Consider the following 22,118-nt stretch of genomic DNA (forward strand, 5'->3'; position numbering starts at 1 on the left):
AGGATCTAGCTTTAAGAAAATGCTGGTTAATAATTTAAAGTTTGCACTATCTTTGTAACACTATTTAATCGTTATTTATTATATTAATTTTGCACTTTTTCGCGACACGGCGCGTCAACATAAATTAGGCCAACAACCAAAACACAACAGAGAAAAACTAACGAAATTTGACAGTTTAATGACAGACTTGTTGATTAAATGAAAGCTGCGAGCGGCGCTGCTTGAGTTGTCAAAATATGTCCCCTTGGCGACATCTGCATATGAACAGTGTGAAGTGAAACTGCAGGGTGCTCCAGCGTTTTGAATAAATCAGAGAACGTCTATGAATGAGAAGGCGCATTTTCTGTGACCGTTTTTGTTGCGCAAAAATTTTGGGGTGCAGTCGGCCAAATATACCTCACGTCGACGAGTGCACCACTTGACCGACGGTGTCGGTAGAGAAGTGCCGGCTGCCACCATACCAAAAATTTTTCCGTCCCACCACACTTCGAGCAGTTCAAAGCAAAATGAAAAAATAAGAACAAAATGGAAAGAGGAACAAAAATCTATTAAGCAGAGGGGGTGCTTGCGGAGGCAGGCGCGTGCTTGTGTCGGATCAAAACAAACTCTAAAATAAAAATGGTAGTCGGAACAAGTGTACAAAGAAGCGGGGAAACGGGGAAAGGAGCGGGCTTTTGTACATTTGCTTGTTTGCCGAAAATATGATATTTGCGTGAAATCGATTTGCTGGTTGCAAATTCATTTTTCCAAACATGTATGAATTTTTCTGTTTCAGCTATGTTGATGAGATTTTCTAATTCAATTTTTTCGACTTTTTTCCGCAATTATCTAAAGTCATGTAAAGTGGAACTTTTTCAATAAAACTATTTCATTACAATTTAATGAAACATATGTATGTATGTATGTATATATTTACTTATGCACATACACATATATAATTATTTCTGCAATCAAATTTTCTATTCATGCAAAAAGCCAAACGCATAAATATGTACGTATGTACACATTCATTTGTAAATATGTAGATATGTAATGTATGTATGTAACATATATATGTACATACAAATGTGCGATTGGTCGGCTTTCGTCTTCCCCTCGCCGCTCCCATCCACACACAAATTATTCAATTTCTGGGAATCGACATGTGGCGCGGCATGGACAAAAATTCTACAATTTCGGACCGAAAAATATGAAAACGAGCTAAGTTGCCACGTTACATCTGTGAACTTCCGATAAAACCACATATGTTTGTGATTTTACAAGTTTTGATTTTATTAAAAAAAAATTAATGTATTTTGCTGCAGAAAACATACACTTTTATTTAATGTTTATTAAAATGACACTTTAAAATACTAGTTAATGATTGAAATATTGGTATGGAACAGAGAAATAGAGTGTTTTGTCAAAAATTACCAAAAATTACCAAAAATTGCCAAGATTCGAGATAACTTATTTTACTGGATATACAGAAATAATTGCCAATTTTCACTTAGCTGGCCGAGATTTCTTCATTTTAAGATTTTAGAATTTTTGTGTCGGATTGACAAAGTTGCGCTTGTTGATGATGAATTTGCGGGGAGATGTGCTGCGGTTATTTTTATGAATGAATTTACTTGGCCTTGAGAAATATGCAATGCGTTTATGAATGAAATAGTTATTGTTGTATTTGAGTATACGTGTAATTATGTGCATATATATGTATGTATGCTGCCGTGATTTGTACATATGTACATTTATATGCATGTTCGTAGTTTTTTTGGCAGTAATATGCATATACATATATATGCATGCAAAAACGTTATCAATTAATGGAGCATGTACATACGTATGCGTAGAAAATGCATTTTCATTTGACTCCAAAACTATTTGGGCATATTAGTAGACGAAATAAAGTCGACTCTTAAGTTAAAGTTTGTCAGCCCCAAATAAGAAGATAGTTAGTATGTATGTACATACATATATGTAATATTATGTGCATGTGCAAGAACGTTATCAATAAATGATTTTGGAGTACATATGTGTATTGGGTACATATGTACATATGTAAGTATGTACATACATATATACATTCAGATGCGATCAACTAATTGTAAAAATATACTTACTTATGTAATATACATACAATTATGTTGACAAATTTAAGTTATTTTAGGTAATATTTTTATTTTATTTTTCAATATAAGTTCTTAAACTATGTACATACAGATAAATTCAGAGTTTAAAAATCTAAAAGAAAATAAGAAATATAACAAAAATAAATCCTGAAATGAAACAATTTAAAATTATTTTTCTACAACTTTAGGTTGGACACGAATTACGAAAATGCCTTCTCATATGAAGACAAATTCTCACACGATCATTTAAGATAATTTTTATTTTTCACCAGTTTTTAATACCACGATTCAATCCACTCGGTTGAAATCGTACGGTAATAGTTTAAAAACTTGGCTCGTGTGTGCAAGTGAAAATTAACCACCTACATACATATGTAACTACTAACTCAATCAACATATATATGTATGTAGGTATATTATTCTACTTAAAAGGCATGCACTACTCTACTACTACTACGGTTAATTACTACAAAATTTAAAATGTTAGAAAAAAAGAAAATATACGAAAAAACCCAAGGGAATATCTGAAAATAGAAGAAAAAAAATAAAAATTAGATTTCATATTCAATTTTATTAGAAAATATCTGAAAATAGAAGAAAAAAATCTGAAAATAGAAGAAAAAATCTGGAAATAGAAGAAAAAAAGCTGCTGCCGTCGCATGTTGCCTCCAATTTCATGGGCTCTTAGCTTGCAATTGAAAATGCCATTTCGTTCAGTCATTTACTTTTTTTTTACATTTAATCTTTTTAATTTATTCTGTTTAAGACGCTCCATGTTTGCTTGGGCTTCATCTCCAGCCAACCATTTCGCGTTTTTAAACAGTAATACGGTTACCATGGAATTCAGAAGTTGCTTTCGGTGCTCAAAACAATCTCCGGCTTCTGAAAACCATTCCGAAAATTCTTCATTTGTTTTTTTTAATAAGCGCGTTAACAATTTGTTCATGAATTCCAACTGAATGAGCATATTTCTGAAATAAATGCTTATACCATGCCATCTGCATGCGCAATATTTCAAATACCCACTCAGTTGGATTAATTAGTCTCACATCAGGACATTCTTTATAATTCTTAGCTCGGATCAAGGCTTCGGAATAGTCTTTCAGTTCGCCTGGAGTTTTCACCATCGCGTCAATACAAGTTTTACATTGCGACTTTGACAATAATTTTTGGTAAATGGTATAACCTGCGTAGTACCTTTGCACCTGGATTTCTGCTGATGCCCCTTCCGCGAGAGCAAAGTGCTCTTCAGGAATGTCAATATCCCAAGAAAATTGCTCTTCTGGAATATCGACATCCATCGCAAGTTGCTCTGAAGGTCCTAAATTGTCTTTCAAGGAATCTTCATCAGCAATATTCCAATCCAGGTTCAAATCTTCATCATCTTCGCAGTTTGTACCTTTTTTATCGAATTTCCGTCTCAAAATTTTCATAGAAATTAAGCGAGCAACAATGTACTGAATTTCATGGCCCGATGGATGCGTATTAATGCCCTGAGTTGCGCGGATTCTATAAAAAAAGTTCTCAAGGGCATCTTGATTCAATTTTCCCAACAATATAAAATTTAAATCTTTGCAATTTTCAAAGATATCTTGACTTAAATTAATCATAGAATTAATGGTTAAAATAAAACCAGCAAAACACAAGGAATTTATATTATTGGGAAGTTTAATCGACGAAATGAATTTAATGTGGTCCTTAAGCCTGTTAAGCTTGTCTACAGAATCGCGCCAAATTGGACCCTTCAATGGGTTTTTATTATTTAATCTCTTACAATCGAGCTCATCGAACAAATCATTCATGCGCTTTACAAACAACTGAGTCGGCTTGGCACATTTGAGGGTGTATTCATCAGACCCTAGCAACCCTTGTTTCTGCGCCATATCAATGCCTGCAGCTACCGAATTACTCAATAGCTGCGTCGCTCGGGATACGCTCATTTTTTCAAAATTATTGGGGTAAATATGCGAAGCTGTAAGCTTAGGACATACCTTGAAGTTTACATTCGCTTTATCTACCGAATATAATTGACGAATGACTTTACCGCTCGCGATGCCATCGACAGTTTTCAAATCGTGCTTTAATAAGTTATTCCGAACCGATTTAATTAAGTGGCAATAGTCGTAAAGACAGTGAATTTTATTTGAATTGAAAATAAAGAACGGATTTTCCGCGGAGACATTTAAAAGTTTAAAAAGACGAACGTTGGTTGGGCCTTGATCGCAGACGATGGCTTTGACGCTTAAGCCGAGGCCTTCAACCGTTTTAATATTTTCCGTTAAGGATTCTAAAAGATTTGAAGCCGACATACCGCCTTTAACCATATAATAGGAAAGGACATATTTCCAATCCGCCGCGATGGCTTTCACCATGAAAAAACAACATTTGTCGGCGACATTGAGGTCGCGATTACCGTCGCCAATATCCACGAAACCGTCAATAATATCTCTACTTTTATTATAAACGAGATCTTTTTTAATAGAAATTTCGTCGAATAAAATTTCGCAAAACCGCTCGGTGGGAGACATTTCAGAAACGACATATTTTAAATTTTCTATTACTTTAAAATCTATACCCGGCGATACATATTTAATAGGGCGCCATCGCAAAAGCGATTTTTTTGTGTGGAAGTGAAAACTTCAAGTCATCGCGCATAAAATTATAGGCTTTAGTCGACATGTAATTAATATTTTGAGCTAAAGTTTTTTCCGTGTCCGTGTAGGAACTAACCGACCGTACTATCATTCTAGCAAAATTTAAAGCGTCATCGCTACAATCGGGCGAAGCTATTATCGCGTGTGTTTTCAAATCAGCAATTTCTTCCTTTAACGCGACGTTTTCGTTTTGCAACTCTTCAATACGTATGTCCTGCTTTTTCGCGTTACCCTGATAAATACGCGCAGCCCGAGCGAAAGGCTCATGGTCGCAAAAACCAGGTTCATTGCTAAGGCCCTCCTCAGTGCCGCTAACATCAAAACGCTGTCTTTTGACTTCTAAATCAGAGAATTGTTCGAATTGCTCGAGTGTCAAGTCGCATTCCGACTTTTTCGGCATGTAAACATGCTTAACAGGCTGAAGGATTAATTCGGAGGAGCAGCTATTTGGCTCACTCGGAATTTGAGGTGGCAAATTGAATAGGGGAAAAGCCCCCTTTAAAAGTCGCGTTTTAGTTAAATATCTTTTATGAAAATGACGTTCGCAAATACAAATTTTTGTATTTGGCGGAAATGACACTTTCAAATTGCAAACTAAGGCCCAATTATTGAAGGCAACTTCCGTCCTCGGGAAGCCAAATAGGGTCTGGTCGTCATGGGGGAAGCAGCCCTCAACGCAGCAACTGCGGTACCCCTTTGCCTCCTCAATCGAATGCTGCAGAACGACATCTTCATCTTCATCTGGTCCTAATTATATATGGTACATATTACGAAACACACATCACTGAATGTACCATATTTGCTTATAAAAAAAAATTCTAGTCAAAAAATGGCCTTATTCATAAAAAATAAAGTAGCTTTAAAAAAGGTTTATAAACTGAAAAATGTATGAAAACGTCATTTTATAAAGCTCTTTACACCTACTTTATTTTTTATGAATAAGGCCAAAAATTTCTAAAATCAGTTCGCTTCCCTATTATAATAAATATACGAGCATTTCTTCAGATAACTTTTAAATATTCACGGTATCCAAAAATGTTGGTTACTTAAGCTGAATGTACATTTGCACCTATACATACATATCGTCGTTTAAGGTACAAAACCGCGTATCGTCGTTTTTGGCTCAATCACACACAATCACATACGCGGGTTTGCATTTTGTTGATACGTGGTTTTGTACTTTAAACGACGATATACATATGTACATACATATACATATCTGTACAAACATATGGACACACTAAAGCAGATTTTTTGACGAAAAACCCATTAAAAATTATGGCAAAAACTACAACTAACGTTAAGTACCGACTTAATTTTAACCCACTCCCTCAATATACATAATACATCAGTATTAATCAATAAACATACAATATACATATGCATAATAATTATACATAATGGGCCGTATGAATAAAAACTAAGCATTTGCTTTTTCTTAAAATTTCATACCTTTTACTTCAATTTTGTTTGAATAAATTGAGTAAATGATCTGAAATTTTAAGAAAAAGCAATTGCTTATTTTTATTCATACGGCCCAATGGCCCGTAGTCATAGTCAAAATAAAGTCGACTTTAAAGTTAGTTGCAGCTTTTTGACATAATTTTCAATGGGATATCTGTCAAAAAAGCTGCAACTAACTTTAAAGTCGACTTTATTTTGACTATGACTACGGGCCAATCACTTTCACTAGGCACAAGGACCTGCCCCACCAGTCACACATTTACACATTCACACACGTTTAAAATTTTTGAACACACAAAAAGAAGCAAATGACATACATATGTACACACACAAACAAGCAAAATACATACATATGGGCCATTCCACGTAAAATATTAATTGCTATTCCTCGCGAAGTATGCTGAATTTTTTATGAAACTCGGTGGGGATACTATTATTTGTTATCCCGCCTACTATCACTATATTTTATTATAACACTACACTTATCACTTTTATTTCCACAAATATATTATCCTTAAAAGGTTCGCATTCGTTTAATCAATTAATTAAGTAAAACGCGTTTATAAATGTCTTCACAAACGTTTGCTCATTTCACAAAACAAGCAGAAATAACAATGGCTGACAGCATAATAACTTTCACCAGCACCATGGAATAGCCCATATGTATGCATATTCACTATTTTGGAATGCACTCATTGTATTGTATATATACATACATACGTACATACATATTCCTAAACACATATGTCCACTGCACTCACTAAAAAACTTCATGCACTAAACTTAATGAAAACAACTTACCAAGGTTGAGGGTTGGGACCGCCCCACGCTTCAGTCGCTGGCCTCCAACGGCGAAGTGAGGGAAGTGGGCGCCGCAAATGAAGGTGTTGGTTGGGGCAATGTGGGCGTCTGGCGAAATCCGGAGGTTTTGCCTCCACTTCAGGGCCATCTCCTTATCCCGTGGCCATCCAAAGAGTTTGGCCTCCAAACTGGTGATGGGGCAGTCCCGGGCTACGCAGTGGCGAATGCTGGACATCTCGTCGATTTAGGGCGCGCGATAAGTCAGGAAAAAAAATTCGCTCAAAAAACGCGTCCGAACGGCTCGGAAAACTTTTCCGTATGAAAGACGTTAGCATTTTTTCTTTATTATCTTTCATTTTCGCGCATTTATACTTAAAAACCAATCAGACTCTAATAACGGTATTTAAACGGACCGATGTCAATGCAAAACAGATTTTCATTTGTAGGTGATTGACATATGTACATACATACATATATACGCGTTTGTACATATTTATGTATATACATATGTATCGCGAAACTTATAAAGAGCCAGCCTATTGCGCATGTATACATAGATGAAATTTCATGAAATGCTCCAATATATAGATATATGTATGTATGTACGTATATATATATGTGGATAGATATATGTATGTACGTATGGATTGTGGAAAATATTCCCTCAGAAAATCTTATTTCCCTCAGAAAATCTTATCAACTTAGCTGAAATAGAAAAATGCATACATGTTTTGCTGAAACAGAAAAATTCATACATGTTTGGAAAAATGAATTTGCAACCAGCAAATCGATTTCACGCAAATATCATATTTTCGGCAAACAAGCAAATGTACAAAAGCCCGCTCCTTTCCCCGTTTCCCCGCTTCTTTGTACACTTGTTCCGACTACCATTTTTATTTTAGAGTTTGTTTTGATCCGACACAAGCACGCGCCTGCCTCCGCAAGCACCCCCTCTGCTTAATAGATTTTTGTTCCTCTTTCCATTTTGTTCTTATTTTTTCATTTTGCTTTGAACTGCTCGAAGTGTGGTGGGACGGAAAAATTTTTGGTATGGTGGCAGCCGGCACTTCTCTACCGACACCGTCGGTCAAGTGGTGCACTCGTCGACGTGAGGTATATTTGGCCGACTGCACCCCAAAATTTTTGCGCAACAAAAACGGTCACAGAAAATGCGCCTTCTCATTCATAGACGTTCTCTGATTTTGAGTTGCGGTCGAGCAAATATACCACCCGCCGACGAAATATACCACTCGTCGACGAAATGCCGGCTGTCACCACCAGTGTTGCCATTTTAGCCGTTTTCCGGCTAGTTTTAGCAGGTTGCGATAGCAAACAGCCGGAGAAATTTCGATTTAGCCGGCAGCCGATTTGTTAGCCGTTTTGCAGAAAAAAATTAGCCGTTTTTAGCCGATTTTGCTATTTGCCTTGTTTTCTTAAATTTCAAATATGTATGTTTCCATTTTTGACTAAGCGACCCAAAATCTGTTAGAAATGGCTACTAGCCTTATTGTGGAGAAAATTTTCATGTCAGGCAGGATTTATGAAATTGGGCCGATTTCGCTTATTTTTATTTTAAACGAAGAAAGGGTTTTCTTTATAAAATGTTGGTTATAAATGTCTTAATTTTAAGTGTGAAGTTTTATTCGCAAACTTAGAAAATAAGAAATTGTTTCACTGTTAAGACTCTTAAGATTGGATATAGTGCCAAAAACAGAATAAATATTACACGTAGATATTGTCTTCCCAGATAGCGCATATTCAATTCTGCCTAAATTAAAAAACATAATTTTTGCCTACTCCCAAAGGTTTAAGGTAAGGGAAAAATTTTTTTTTTAAGCACTATATACACATATGTATTTTTTTAAACAAACTTTTTTGCTGAGAACTTATTTAAATTCCAAAAACCGCATGCCAACTTGAATTAAAGGAACCAACACTGAATTGAGTCAAAATGAAAATAAAAGAGCACAAATTTCTATGTAAAGCAAAACTCTCTGGGAATCCTACGAAGCATCTGCCGGTCATATGACCGGTCATCTAAATGGGAGATCTGCAGTCTTTTGGCATCATATTTTACATCAGAATTGAAGGGATTTCTGAAAAATCTGACCAGTTTTTTGGTGTAACTTTGATTTTGCATCCCTTGTCAACATATGGCCTCGGTTGATGTTAACTTAAGGTCGTTGTTTTACTGCCTTAAAATTGAAGGGAAATTTTTACAGCGTTTTTTATGTGTAGTGGTTTCTATTTGAGTGTATTGAGAATCGGTCAGTCTGAAAAGGCCTTGTAGGGAAGACAATAGGTTTGTTCGTCGAAAATCCATCGAGAATTATCACTCAAAATATCAGATAGTAAGAAAAAATGATCCCAAATTCTCTCTCGTGCAGAGAAACTTGCAATTTTCTGTACGAACGCAAATCTGCAAGTTTTTCTGCCAGCTAGTGTCCACGGTTGCATTTCAAACAAAAGAAATTTGTATAGAATTTTTAAAATTCTTTCAGAGGGGCAAAAAACAGGATCTACGTGTATATATCTTGTCAGTCCGACTTTCTTCAACATACGTTTCAATTTCTTTGTCGGGTTTACTATATCGACTCTGGTTGAGATTGCATTCCGATTAAGAATACAGTTTTATTTTTCCGAGTACCTTTCAAATCATTGGAATTAACTAAATTAATTAAGTAAACAAGTATTAACTTACATTTTTCATTTTAAAACCGCTCCCGTTTGTAAATTTTTAAATTTAACGAACTTGTTTATTCAAATTATCGTCGACAAAAAATCCAACCATGCGCCACAATCATATGTTTTTCCTAATTGCAAATTCTTGCTGGCAAAATTTTTTCCGGCTCGAATTTGTAACTTCTCTCCAAGAAATAGTCTTTTTACTCGTGATTTATTTAAATAAAACATACGAAATTTAGTTGAAACATTTTAGGCGGTTTTATTTGCCAATTTAGCCGGTTCGCCCAAAAAGTTCTGGCAACACTGGTCACCACGGCAAAGATTTTCAATTCCTCCACACTTCGACGAAATTTACCATAGTGAAAAGAAAAATGCAAATTAACAACACGAAAATGAAAAGAAACAAAAAACTGATCAGGACAGGGCAGAGGGGATGCTTGCGGAGGCCGAGGCCTGCTGGTGTCAGATCAAAACAAAAACTAAAATAAAAAATGGAGTTCAGAACGCTAAGTGTAAACAAACAAGCGGGAGACGGGGAAAGGAGCGGGTTTTTTTATATTTGCTTTGCGATTTGGTGATTGGTTTACAATTCTCGATAGTAACATTTGAATAGTACAATAAATTTTTTTTTTAATTGGGACTTGTTGTCAATTTGTCACCATTAATTTCTAAAAATTCAGAAAAAAAATTTCAAAATTTAGATGAAATTTTTTTGAATTTTTCTAAGTTATGTATAAAGTTTGAAAGTTTGACTTATGTGGTTTCGACTAAAGCATGAACCACGTTCTTTTAAAAAAATAACAATAAAAATATTTCAACTTGAAAAACATTGTAAATATTAAAAAAAAAAAACACCATGCATCCACCGACTTTTGATTGCCTGTGTAAGTACATACATACATACATACATATGTATGTCTAACAAATTATGGTTTGTTATCCAAATACCGATGTTATTTAATAATAATAAACTAGTAATTTTTAGCAAAAAAAAATCCGCTGATCGGATCTTAACCAGATTAGTATGGGACCACCTCTGAGACACTACCTTTCCGATGCAAAAAGAATTATCGAAATCGTTTGACGTGGTCCAAAGTTATGCGGTAACATACATAAAAAAAAAAAAAAAAAATATTCCGACGAACTGATAACCTCCTCCTTTTTTGGAAGTCGGTTAAAAATAATATTATATACATGTGTAGTACAAATGTATTTGTAAACTTAATTTCTTTAAAATTATTTCTGCAATCAAATTTTCCATTCAGCCAAATGCATAAATATGTATCTATGTACATATGTAATCGTACGAGGATATATGTAAATCTATTTTTTGAAGTATAGAAATTTTTAATATTAAAAAATAAATAAAATATTTTTTTTTGTATTAATACAAATGAGGTTCAAGGCACATTGACCCACCTCTACAAAAATCGTGGGGCGTCATGGACAAAAACTTTACAATTTCGGACCGAAAAATGCGAAAACGAGCTAAGTTGCCACGTTACATTTGTGAACTTGCGATAAAAGTACATATGTTTGTGATTTTAGAAGTTTTGATTTTATTAAAATAAATTAATATATTTTCCTGCAGAAAACGTACACTTTTATTTAATGTTTACTAAAATTACATCTTAAGAAACTAGTTAATTATTGAAATATTGGTATGGAACATGGAAATAGATTGTTTTGCAAAAAGAATTAATTAGTTGCCACTTTTCACTTGGCTGGCCGAGATTTCTTCATTTTAAGATTTTAGAATTTTTGTGTCGGATTGAAAAAGTTGCGCTTAATGGTGATGAATTTACGGGGAGATGTGCTGCGATTGTTTTTATGAATGCATGTACTACTTGACCTTGAGAAATACGCGCATAAGTTTATGAATGAAATAGTTATCGGTTTATTATTTATTTTATTTATAAATTATTGGTTACCAAAATTTTGTCCATACTGGGAGCAAAAATTTTTACACATAAAAACGAGTAAGGTGCTTTTTTGAACTCGACCGAAACCACTTAGGCGGTTACAGCGCCAAACAAGAGGAAGAAGACGACCCAATTCAATGGTCTATTAAACACTTTCGTTTTTAACTGCAATTGCCTCTGAAATAAGTTCATATGTACCTATATTTTTGTTCAGCAATTAGTAGTAAATTGACCGTGTCATTGAAAAATTTAAAATGAACGCTTTTGATTGTGGAAAACATTGTTTTGGAAATTTCAAAATGCCAAACGTGCCACTGTTTTTTTTTTCAAGTTCATTTAACTATCAGAGTAATATTGTAAAAAATACCTTCAACTTTGCAATGCAATGGGGAGCAACTTTATGCCATATCATCAAATGAGCAAAATTAACCTTCGCGCATGAAAGCAAACAAGCGACAAACTGAAGTCGACAGCCCGCTAAGTGATGTGTGCGAGTGCTGGCGCTTGTCACATGCAGCAAATAGCGCAACATAGCAAAGAGCAAGCAACAAAAGCAACCTGCAATTTTCACTTTTTGGGGGTTGGTACTCCTATACAATGCTGGCTAATGGTCATGCGTGGCTGGTGTGGTTAATTATTTTTTTTTATTGCCAAATAGCAATGGGTTAATCCATGTCAAATCGGCCAATGTTTGGAATCAACAATTTTTGATTTGGATGAATTTTGGTCAGAACTTTTCTTTTATGCATAACGAACGCTTAAGGATATTTTTTCGAAAGTTCAAAATTTCACCATTTTCCCGATTTTGCAAGTTAGTTTTTTTGCATTTTTCAAACAATTTTTTTTACATAATTTTATAATTTTATTTTGAGTTTGGAAAACAATTTTTTTACTTTCTAAAACATATTTTACCTACATTTTTTATTAGTTAATTTTTGTATGATTTTTTTTAATTTCAAAATTATGTAAATTTTTATTTTCGAATTTTCTTTTTATATTTTTTATAGCACTAAATATCAAAGTTGAAATCAGACCGAAACTATTTTTGTTACTATAATAAATTTTGAGAGATTCAAATATAATCTTGCAAAAAACAGGAAGTTGTGCAGAGAATTTCGCACAATTTTGAAAAAAAAAAAATTGTAATTGTTTCCTTTGACAGAACTTTGTTGTATCATAAAAGAAAAGTTCTAACCAAAATTCTTCCAATCAAAAATGGTTGATTCCAACCATTGGTTGATTTGACGTGGATTGACCCCAACACAAAAAATATAAACAGTGGACAGTTACATGCATATGTCGAAAAAAATAAACAAAACAAAATTACCTTTAAACACACATGACACATTTCCATACTTGCTATGCTGCAGTAACATCAAATTTTTTATTCTTTAGTTTTTTCTTTGCATTTTGTTTTGTATAAATTTCATCAACGAGCCACAGTTGAATGCATTCGTTAACTACTTATATAAGTGTGTATGTACAAGTAGTGAACACTGTGGCTTTACGCCGATTAAAGCACACTTTGTTATTACATTTGGGTTTTTTTTTCAATAGTCAAATCAAATAATATTTCTGTTTTTTTTACCTTTTACCTAAAATTAACCTCATAAATTAAGCTACTATAAAAGCAAAAACGCATTTTTACTGAAATTATTTTGCTGTGCGTGGCTGTGCGGTGTGACAATAACTAAAATACCCAGATAACTTCATCAAAAGTAAAAGTAAAAGTCAAATTATGCTGTCAATAAAATTATTTGTGTCCTGCGTGCTTTTGGTTGTCAGCTACTGCGTGAGTTCAAAAAATAAGAAAAGAATGTTGTAGTGTTGTTTTTCTTGGTTTTCATATATGTACATATTTACATATTTTCTAGCGCGCCGAATCGCCGGAATTTGATTGTCAACGACCACCACGCTTAGTGGTAAGTAAACAAGTGTTTTCAGAAGTAACGCAAAACAAAAGACTTAAGCTAAGAACTTGAGATCTAATGGTCGACAGCCAAATATGTAAGGATAAGGTGTGAACAAATTGTGCGTAATATTTTAATACTGCTTAACTTCGACTGTTTTAAATACGCAATGAATATTTTGATGATTGTAACTGCAGCGAATCTCGGCGATAAGAAAGATCAGTGCGTTCAAATCAATTGAGCTAAGATTTGATCTGCTGCACTGTGCCTTGTAAAGCACATACAGCTCAACATTATATCCTCACCAATTTTGTTTGACAAAATTAGACTTAATTCCTCAATTGGATTCGCATCTTGATAGCGAAAAGAAACGAGGTCGCCTTCATTTTTCGAAACTATAATTGTGAAACAGTCACATAAGTGTCGAGGAGCAAATGCGTTATTGACTGTTTGTTTGATGAGAGGAGATACTCTTTGAGACATTCGCTTTGCTTTCAGTATTATTATAAATTAGAAAGAGAAAAAAACAAATAAAACAAGTTCCTAAAAATTAAAATAAATTAAAGAAGAAAAACATTTTTCTTTTTAAATTAATAAAAACTAAAAATTGATAGAATATTAACTTGAAAATGAAAAAAAATAAATAAAATATTTAAGTTTCTAAAAATGAAGTTAGGTCTTTTTTTCAAAAAAAGTCTAGAAATTAAATAAAACTTATTTAAAAAAAAATAAAATAAGTTCCTAAAAATTAAAATAATTATAAAAACGGGGTTTTTAAAGCACTAGATCTAAAAGGAAAAAAAACAAATAAAAACATAATAAAAATTAAACGAAATTAAAAACATGTTTTTCTGTTTAAATTAATAAAATCTATAAGTAAAAAGAAAACTAACCTAAAAAAATACATAAAATAAATTTATAAAAATTAAGTGCAACTAAGAAATAAACAATAAATTCTAAAAATGAAATTACTCGTAAAAAGAAACAAATATTGAATTTAAAAAAACTCGCTATGGCAGCGCCAGAAAATTGAAAATGCTCAAATGCTTTTTGTCAAGAGAGCTTTTTACTTTCGTGCCAGAGAAATATTACGTTCAACATGCCATATGTTTAATAATACAAAAATTTTCATAAATTTTGTAATTTTAACGTCTAGCAAAAATACGGCACGAGAAAACAATAGAAATGCATGGCACGCGTGCCATAACCTCAGCAATACAAATTTTAATTTTACATATCGAGCCCTAACTGCCAAAAAGATGAAGTGAAATTTTTTTTCAAAATTTTATTTTTGATGCAGAAATGCATCTAAAACATTTCTGCATTTATTAATGCAGTGCCACGAGTATTTTAATTATTTTTTTAATTTCTATGCTCAGTGTATATCCGGCTTTATTTCAATAAGGAGACATTGAATTACTTATCAACGAATTATTATAACCAAAATGCTTTAAAACTACTCGTATATACTTTACACTCTATAACCTGCAGGATCCAACGCTTTGTTGTAAGGATGGTGGCTATGATCAGACCACAGAAGTTTGCGGCAAACGCATGGGTATAATCGGTGAAGGCAATCATGGGCCACCTACTGTGGAAAAAGCTACGGTACGTATGAGTACATACTTTAAAATAAAGATATCTTTCATAAAGTATATTGGAATAAATTTCTTACATCCCTTGTCAATTTTTGTTTAGAGATTAACCGGTTTCGACGCTGTGACATCCTCAGTGTCCCAAGAGAATGCCAACATGACACTGAATATGGCACAACGCCGAAACTGATTAGCCTCCCAACCAAAATTGACAACAACTGACGGAAATTTGTTCCAAAATACATCATACACCAACCCTGTCGGTGTCCTTAATTTTTGTCCTCCCCCGCACAGTGCTTCGCCGAGTGCATTCTCAGAGAACTGCATTACATTCAAGAGCCAGAGAAGCTCAACTACGAAACTATGCAAACTGATATGCAGGCCAAATACGGCAATGACACCGTCTTTGTGGACACAATGATGGGAGCGTTTCGCAAGTGTGAGCCTGATGTACAACAGAAGTTGCAAGCATTCAAGCAAATGACGCTTCTTGGTGCTGCTGCCGCACTACGACGTGGCTGTAGTCCATTCTCCGGTATGCTACTTGGTTGTACGTATATGGAATATTTCAAAAATTGTCCGGCACATCGCTGGACTGAGACCGAGGAATGCGCGCTCGCGAAACGATTTGTTACACAGTGTGCTTTGGGTGTAAAACAAACTTAAATATTAATTAAATACATACATATATGAATTCATGCATGCAATTAACAATATATTCAAGTTGATACGGCAGAAAAAAATATGTGTGTAAACATTTGATAAAATTTAGTACAAATAAATATTAATAAAAAATAAGTATGTAAGAATTTTCGCTTTTCCAACAACACATTTTGTATCAAATATTTAATTTACTTGCGAGATTTAGATGAAAGTCTTCGGGCAATGCAAAGGGATAAATGAAATCATTGCGATGTTTTCTCAAGAAACGCAACAACATCTTCTCTACCTCCGATGTGTATTGCAAATTGGCCATCTGACGTTTCAGGAATGTCTTGCGCGCCTTACGATCCATTACTTGGCCCTGGTCAAGTGCAATGTTTATTCAAATATATCTTATATTATGTCCAATTCAAATGCCTCTTACCCAATTCACAATTTTCTTGGCTGTGTCCATAGTTAGCGTACGAATTTTGCGACGCAAATCATTAAATTCAGAGTGCATAATCAGCTCCGTCCATGGTTCCTCAAAGAAATCAATAAAACTTTTAATTTCTTGCAGATACCAACGGGCATGCAAATCATTCAATAATGCCTCGTGGTGGCCCACAAAATATTGCAGATGATCGAAACTGCGCTTCTATGTGAGCACAAATGGAAATAAATATGCGTGAAAAATCAAAAATTTTAAATTATTATTAATTAGATCGTGCTACCTTACAAGCAAAAAAAAAAAAATCGCCCTACACTCCTGAGTCTAAAGTATTTTTGCACGCCTATTTAAAAAAAAAAATGCCGCAATATGACAAAAAGCGTAAGAAGTTGATAGTTAACTTGCTAAAATACCTTTGCTCGGGGTGTACGGTGAACTTTTTGATGCCAACTTACAGTTTGTGATACAACCACTATCTCCTCTACGATGCCATGCACATTGATGCGTACTCTTGAAAAATTACCATCGTATGTGACTAGCGAGAGCATATAGCTATTATCTAAATGATTTGCAATATATCGCTTAGGCAGAATCACTTTAGCCATATAATAGCCTAGTGGCAATTGAGCTTGAAAGTAGACTGGTAGTAAATATTTCTCCGAATATTCAACAACATCGTCCTCCATCAAATTGAGCCCATGTATTAGCTAGAAAGAGTAAAAGCTTCTAATTAAAGATTAACCAGCATTCGCTTAGAATATAAAACATAAATATTACGTATTTTGTTAAGGCTGCATACGAGTACAATATAAAATACTTACATAAATATGTTCATAGCGAGGGCTTATATTCAATACCCTCTATCCGCACTTTTCACAAAAATGAGATTCTGATATAAAAACTGTCATCGGTGATATTAATATTGATCTTGTATAGCGCTTGACAAAAGAATTTACAATAAAATTGCAACGTAAGAATTAACATCAGTAATGACAGGTATGTAAATCCCAGAAAGGTTCTAACGTGACAAAGTAGTTTTTGTGAAAATTGCAGATAGAGGATAAGCCCTCGATATCGACACCTGAGTGGAAGATTATTTTCTTCAACATTACATATTATCTTATTTGTTTACATGTTGTTATGTAGGTGGTCTCATATTTGAATTCGATCAGACATAACATCAATAAAATATATATATAAAATTTTGACCATTATTTTATTTGTCTTGAATATGAAAAATAATCTGCGAAGTGCAGAAAAAAAGCGTATTGAAAGTAATTTTTGAATGAGGATATTTAAATAGAAACTTGTAAAGAAAACCAACTGCCGATAACGTCTGCATGACTTTACAACTAACTTAAAGTTAGTTTTGTCATAGCTAATTAAAGGTTAGTTATTTATCGAAGTCCCGCAAAAAAGCTAACTAGAAGTTGGTTATTGTAATCTATTGATAATTTTTTTTCTGCAGGGATATTAGTCCTTAACATATAATTTTACCAAAAATAAATATTTTTTGAGTTTTGTGTGTAAATAAATAAACATAAGATTTAGCCTAACGAACTTCCTTACCTTAGCCGCTATTTCATCTTTTGCACAATGTTTGTATTGATGATTCGGAGTCACTCTCAAGCGGGTGCAATTTCCCACAACAAAGATATTCGGATCACTAGTGCGAAAATGTTCATCGATTAATATTCGAGAATCCCGCATTTCAATTCCTGCATTTTCCATTACTAAAGTGCACAGATGTAAAACATTTAGCATTGTGGAATATTTTTAAATCAACCATTTCCATTGCACTTACTATCCAATACATCCGTGCCGATGATGTGCGTATGAAAACTGACAAATAGATCACAAGGTAAAGTCATTATATGACCGTCGGGATGATGCTCGAATACAGCATGCGATATAATGCATTCACCCTGATAATATATCCATTCCTTTAGAATCCAATTTGATTCAAGTTTTACACCTAAATCCTCAGTCATCTCCTGTAGTATTAACTCAATATTAATATCCATATTGCTTATATTGTACTTCGCGTATGATGCATGTCCTTTCGCATCCCATGGCATAACCAAAGTAATGTTTTGCGCTGGTGTTTTGTGCTTAAGTAGAAAATTAATAAATTCAAAAGTGCCCAAACGTGAACCGAAAACAATTATATTGATATCATTGGCATTGCGATCATTCCAAATGGCTTGCAGTTTATAATAGAGCGTTATTTTATCGAAACGATTGTTCAAATGCATATAGTTGGTTGGGCGTGGGCAACGCTGTACGGCTGGTGGTACACCAAATCGCTGACTTAATGCAAAAATTAGACTATGATAATAAAGCTCGCAGCCATTGGCCAAGATCAATTTGCGTTCGTCTCTGTAAAATAAAGTGTAAATGTGCGCTTGAGTTAAATTGACAAAGTAGGTAGAAGGAACTTTAACAATAAGCCTGTACAAATAGTTAATATAATAGACAATATGGTTAGCAAAAAAAAATTTCACTAATCTGTATTTTCTACCGTTTATGGGTTTAAGCCAAGACCGAAAACCTTCGCATATTGCTTTCTTCGCTGCTGAAACTCCGTCAGTTACTCACACCAAGTGTAGATAGTTCCTTCTGTTCTTGGTCCTTCCACTGTACTCGTCTGCGCCCATGCTTTCGTTGTTCGTCCATGTTCGCCATGTACACGACGGTAAAAAGTCCTACTATTCATCATTCGATCTTCTTCGGAGCCACAGATCTTGCCTATAATACTTTCTCGGAAGTCCCCTTTTTGATAGATATGCAATTTTTTGGTTGTGAAAAATATAGGAGTGTTTGAGTAAAGTCTACTTGATATGTTTCTAGCCGACCCGCCTTACACAAATTTTCAAATGCACACAGTTGCGGCGGACTCCTCCGCCGTAGAAAACAAAAGCATACTTTGAGGCAGTGTGGTGCGTAAATTAATAGTTTTAAAGCTCGCTATAGTGCAGCATATTCAATATAGTCTATCTATGTTAGTTATCGAAAGTTATCAAGTTACAGAAATTTATCGAAACATCGATATTGTTATCAAAATTGATCAAGTAATCCATGTTTACTGAGTATAAATTACACAAATTGATCAATGTTTATTAAGTTGTCGAAATTTATAGGCAGAGAAACTTAGTTGTCGATATTTATCGAGCTATAAAAATTTATGCGATTATCGAAATTTGTCAAGCTATTGAAATTTATCAAGTTAGCGATATTTATCATATTATCATTACTTATGGAGCTAACGAAATTTATCGAGTTATCGTAATGCATCGAGTTTTTCAACCTATAGAGTTAACAATATTTATTGCTTTACTGAAATTTATCGACCTGCCGAATCAATGGTTTTGATGGTTTGAAACATTTCGAGTTATAGAAATTTAAAGTGTAACGAGTCATCGAAATTTGTCAATAGTTTTCGGGAAATATGGAGCTACCAAAATAAACCGAGTAAGCGGGATTTATAGAGGTATCCAAAGTTTATCGAGTTATTGATTTATATGGAGATATATACATTTTTTGAGTTATCGAAATTTATCGAGCCCTCGAAACTCACAGGTATCGAAATTATCGAAACAAGTAGATTTTGCGGATTTTACCACCGAAATCAAAATCATCCGCAAAAATAACGAAAGTTTCGGAGGCTTGTGGCTGCGCAAGCATTAAATTTACCGCTATTCTGCAATCACAAAGTTATGCCAACAATTGAATTATATATTTCGCTTACCTTTTGATTTTCTTCACATCGGAACTAACGAATGAAAAATATTTGCGGAAATCCATGCAACTAATGGTGTCCCGTATAAAACTGTTACTATTTTCCCAGTTTATGTAGCAGTCATTTTGATTTTCACAGATCTCACATTCAAAATTGCGATCGTAGATGCCTTCCACAATGCCCACCGATGAAATTATGGTAACGCGCCAGCGTGGCAGACAACAATGACATTTCAGTGCGCTAAATACATATTAAAAAAAAAAAATGCAAACGTTTAAAAAAAACTAAATTAAGTACATACAATAAAGTGTACCTTGAGTTTTTAAAGTTGAAGAGAAGTATTCGCAGTAAAGCGCGAGTCATACTATTGAAGCCGAGTATGACAATGTGTTCTGAATTGCCAAATGGTTTGGATGGGAACAAATTGTGATAATATATAGCAACATTTTCATTTTCAAAGTCCATTTGAGGTAGGAGTTCTTCAGAAATCGCAGATGTATGTTTTTTGTATTCCCGGCGATGTATTTGTGCGATTTCTCGCGGTTCTATGGGCTGCATTTGTTTCACCAAATCGTTGGTAAGTGGCTTGACACTACTCTGTGTGAGGAGATAATTGTTGAGAATTGATTGACAATTAATGGTATACGAGAACCGCTCTCAGCTATTCAGGGATTGTGAAATCACCGTTATCTCGACAACAATACTAAATAGTAAGCGTTTTTTTTTCTAACACAGTCGAACAGCCACCAAACTAGACTCCAAATTCATGTATGAAATCGAACGACTAATTTGTGGCTGATAAGTTTTATCCGAACTTGCACGAAGGTCGGCTGTAAAAGTACTAACCGTTCTATCCTACAACAGCTGCAACAGCAAAAGTCTGTGAACTTTGTAACAAATGCCTGTAATGCTGCTTTCAAAGCCTCCTGCCCAAGCACCCTCCCGAAGGGCAAGAAGAAACCCCTGTGGTGGAATCCCGAGATTTCAGCACTGAGGAGGCTCTTCAATCAAGCCAAGCGAACAGGTCTTGGGCAACTCCACAAAGACGCACCCAAAGACTTCAAGAAGGCCATAAAGAGGGCGAAACACGAATCTTGGGAAAACATCTGAAACAACATAGAAGAGAACTCTGAAGCCAACAGGCTGAGGAAAGTTCTGTCGAAATCTTTTTCAAGTATGAACTGTATCCAGAAGTCTAACGGTGACTGGACGTCATCATGTAACAAAATGCTGGTCCTTATGAGCACTAACTTCCCGGGCTGCTTGGACGACACCTCCGATAGTTCACCCGGTCCTTGAACCTACTTGTCCCTGCGTGATACCGTTAGGGCCGTCGTAAGTGATGAAAGGGTGGAGCGGGCTTTAATTTTGTTTCAACCTTTCAAATCTCCGGGACTTGACGGAATCTTTACCGCTCAACTACGAGAAGCTAAGGACATTCTGTGCCCTCTGTCTTCTCATATTTTTACAGCTTGCTTTACCCTTGTGCTTGACATTTCTTATTATATATATGTAAGTCAGAGGGTCTATCAGTGATCTCAAACAGGGAGGAAGTGAAGCTGATTGGCCTGAAATCCATTGGGTCAACTACAGATTTTTCTCCTGTCCTGGGAATGAACAGGCCGCCAATTACTCGGGATATACCCAAGGTCTACGCAACTCGCGTAAGTCAACTACACGATACCTCTATCTACCATCCCGGTAATGTAAGGAAATAAAAAATCTTTGCTCAACTTCATTCCAAAGATGTAGTCCTCATACGAAAATCCCTTAAAATCTCAAAATTCATAGAAAGGATAAAATGGTTTCCTTAGGAAATGCCGAAGAAACAAATATGTACACCTCACGTATTCAATACTTACCATAGTCGATTGCAAGCAATAGAACTCACCGAACCCGGTGGCACAGGATATTTGTCGAAATATGGCATCAGACTCCCAAACGTAATTAGGATGTAGTCTTAATAAAACAATTTCGGCTGGTGTTTGTTTAAAACTTAACTCATTACACGTAAGATGATATTTGTGCTCCAATTCGTGTAGCCTGTAGAAAGGTCTGAGTGGGTAAGAAAAAAAGACAAGCTTTTTATATTACTACCTGCTGCATTGTAAGTATGTATGCACTTGTATGAATGTTACTAA

At 34.6% G+C, this 22,118-nt stretch overlaps 3 protein-coding genes across 3 annotated transcripts; 1 reads left to right on the top strand and 2 right to left on the bottom strand.

Annotated features, from left to right (window-relative positions):
* Positions 1-3,019: 3,019 nt before the first annotated feature.
* Positions 3,020-4,642, bottom strand: LOC118753729. The gene has a single exon (XM_036488595.1). The coding sequence runs from the start codon at positions 4,640-4,642 to the stop codon at positions 3,020-3,022; it is 1,623 nt and encodes a 540-aa protein (XP_036344488.1).
* An 8,736-nt stretch (positions 4,643-13,378) lies between these two features.
* Positions 13,379-15,818, top strand: LOC118753732. Its single transcript, XM_036488597.1, has 4 exons — positions 13,379-13,432; positions 13,515-13,562; positions 15,042-15,158; positions 15,440-15,818. Exons 1-4 carry the CDS (start codon positions 13,379-13,381, stop codon positions 15,809-15,811), a joined length of 591 nt encoding a protein of 196 aa, XP_036344490.1. The 3' UTR covers positions 15,812-15,818.
* A 165-nt stretch (positions 15,819-15,983) lies between these two features.
* On the bottom strand, positions 15,984-22,058 carry LOC118753730 (cilia- and flagella-associated protein 61-like; the record flags this gene model as incomplete). The annotated part of the gene is made up of 8 exons (XM_036488596.1): positions 15,984-16,169; positions 16,233-16,445; positions 16,694-16,945; positions 17,808-17,971; positions 18,043-18,617; positions 19,987-20,217; positions 20,291-20,574; positions 21,840-22,058. Coding segments are annotated over 8 exons (2,124 nt in total), but the record flags the coding sequence as incomplete, so codon positions are not given.
* Between the last annotated feature and the right edge of the window lie 60 nt (positions 22,059-22,118).

This window comes from Rhagoletis pomonella, unplaced genomic scaffold, assembly GCF_013731165.1.
Source record: "Rhagoletis pomonella isolate Grant_MI unplaced genomic scaffold, Rhpom_1.0 Rhpom_scaffold_02791, whole genome shotgun sequence".
Taxonomy (NCBI): domain Eukaryota; kingdom Metazoa; phylum Arthropoda; class Insecta; order Diptera; family Tephritidae; genus Rhagoletis; species Rhagoletis pomonella.

What these genes read in the sequence shown, in the direction of transcription:
- LOC118753729 (XM_036488595.1), bottom strand. Translation starts at nt 4,642, where the DNA reads ATGTCTCCCACCGAGCGGTTTTGCGAAATTTTATTCGACGAAATTTCT.
- LOC118753732 (XM_036488597.1), top strand. Translation starts at nt 13,379, where the DNA reads ATGCTGTCAATAAAATTATTTGTGTCCTGCGTGCTTTTGGTTGTCAGC. An exon ending in AACGACCACCACGCTTAGTG is followed by an intron (nt 13,563 to 15,041) that starts GTAAGTAAACAA and finishes TATAACCTGCAG; the next exon opens with GATCCAACGCTTTGTTGTAA. An exon ending in CTACTGTGGAAAAAGCTACG is followed by an intron (nt 15,159 to 15,439) that starts GTACGTATGAGT and finishes TCCCCCGCACAG; the next exon opens with TGCTTCGCCGAGTGCATTCT.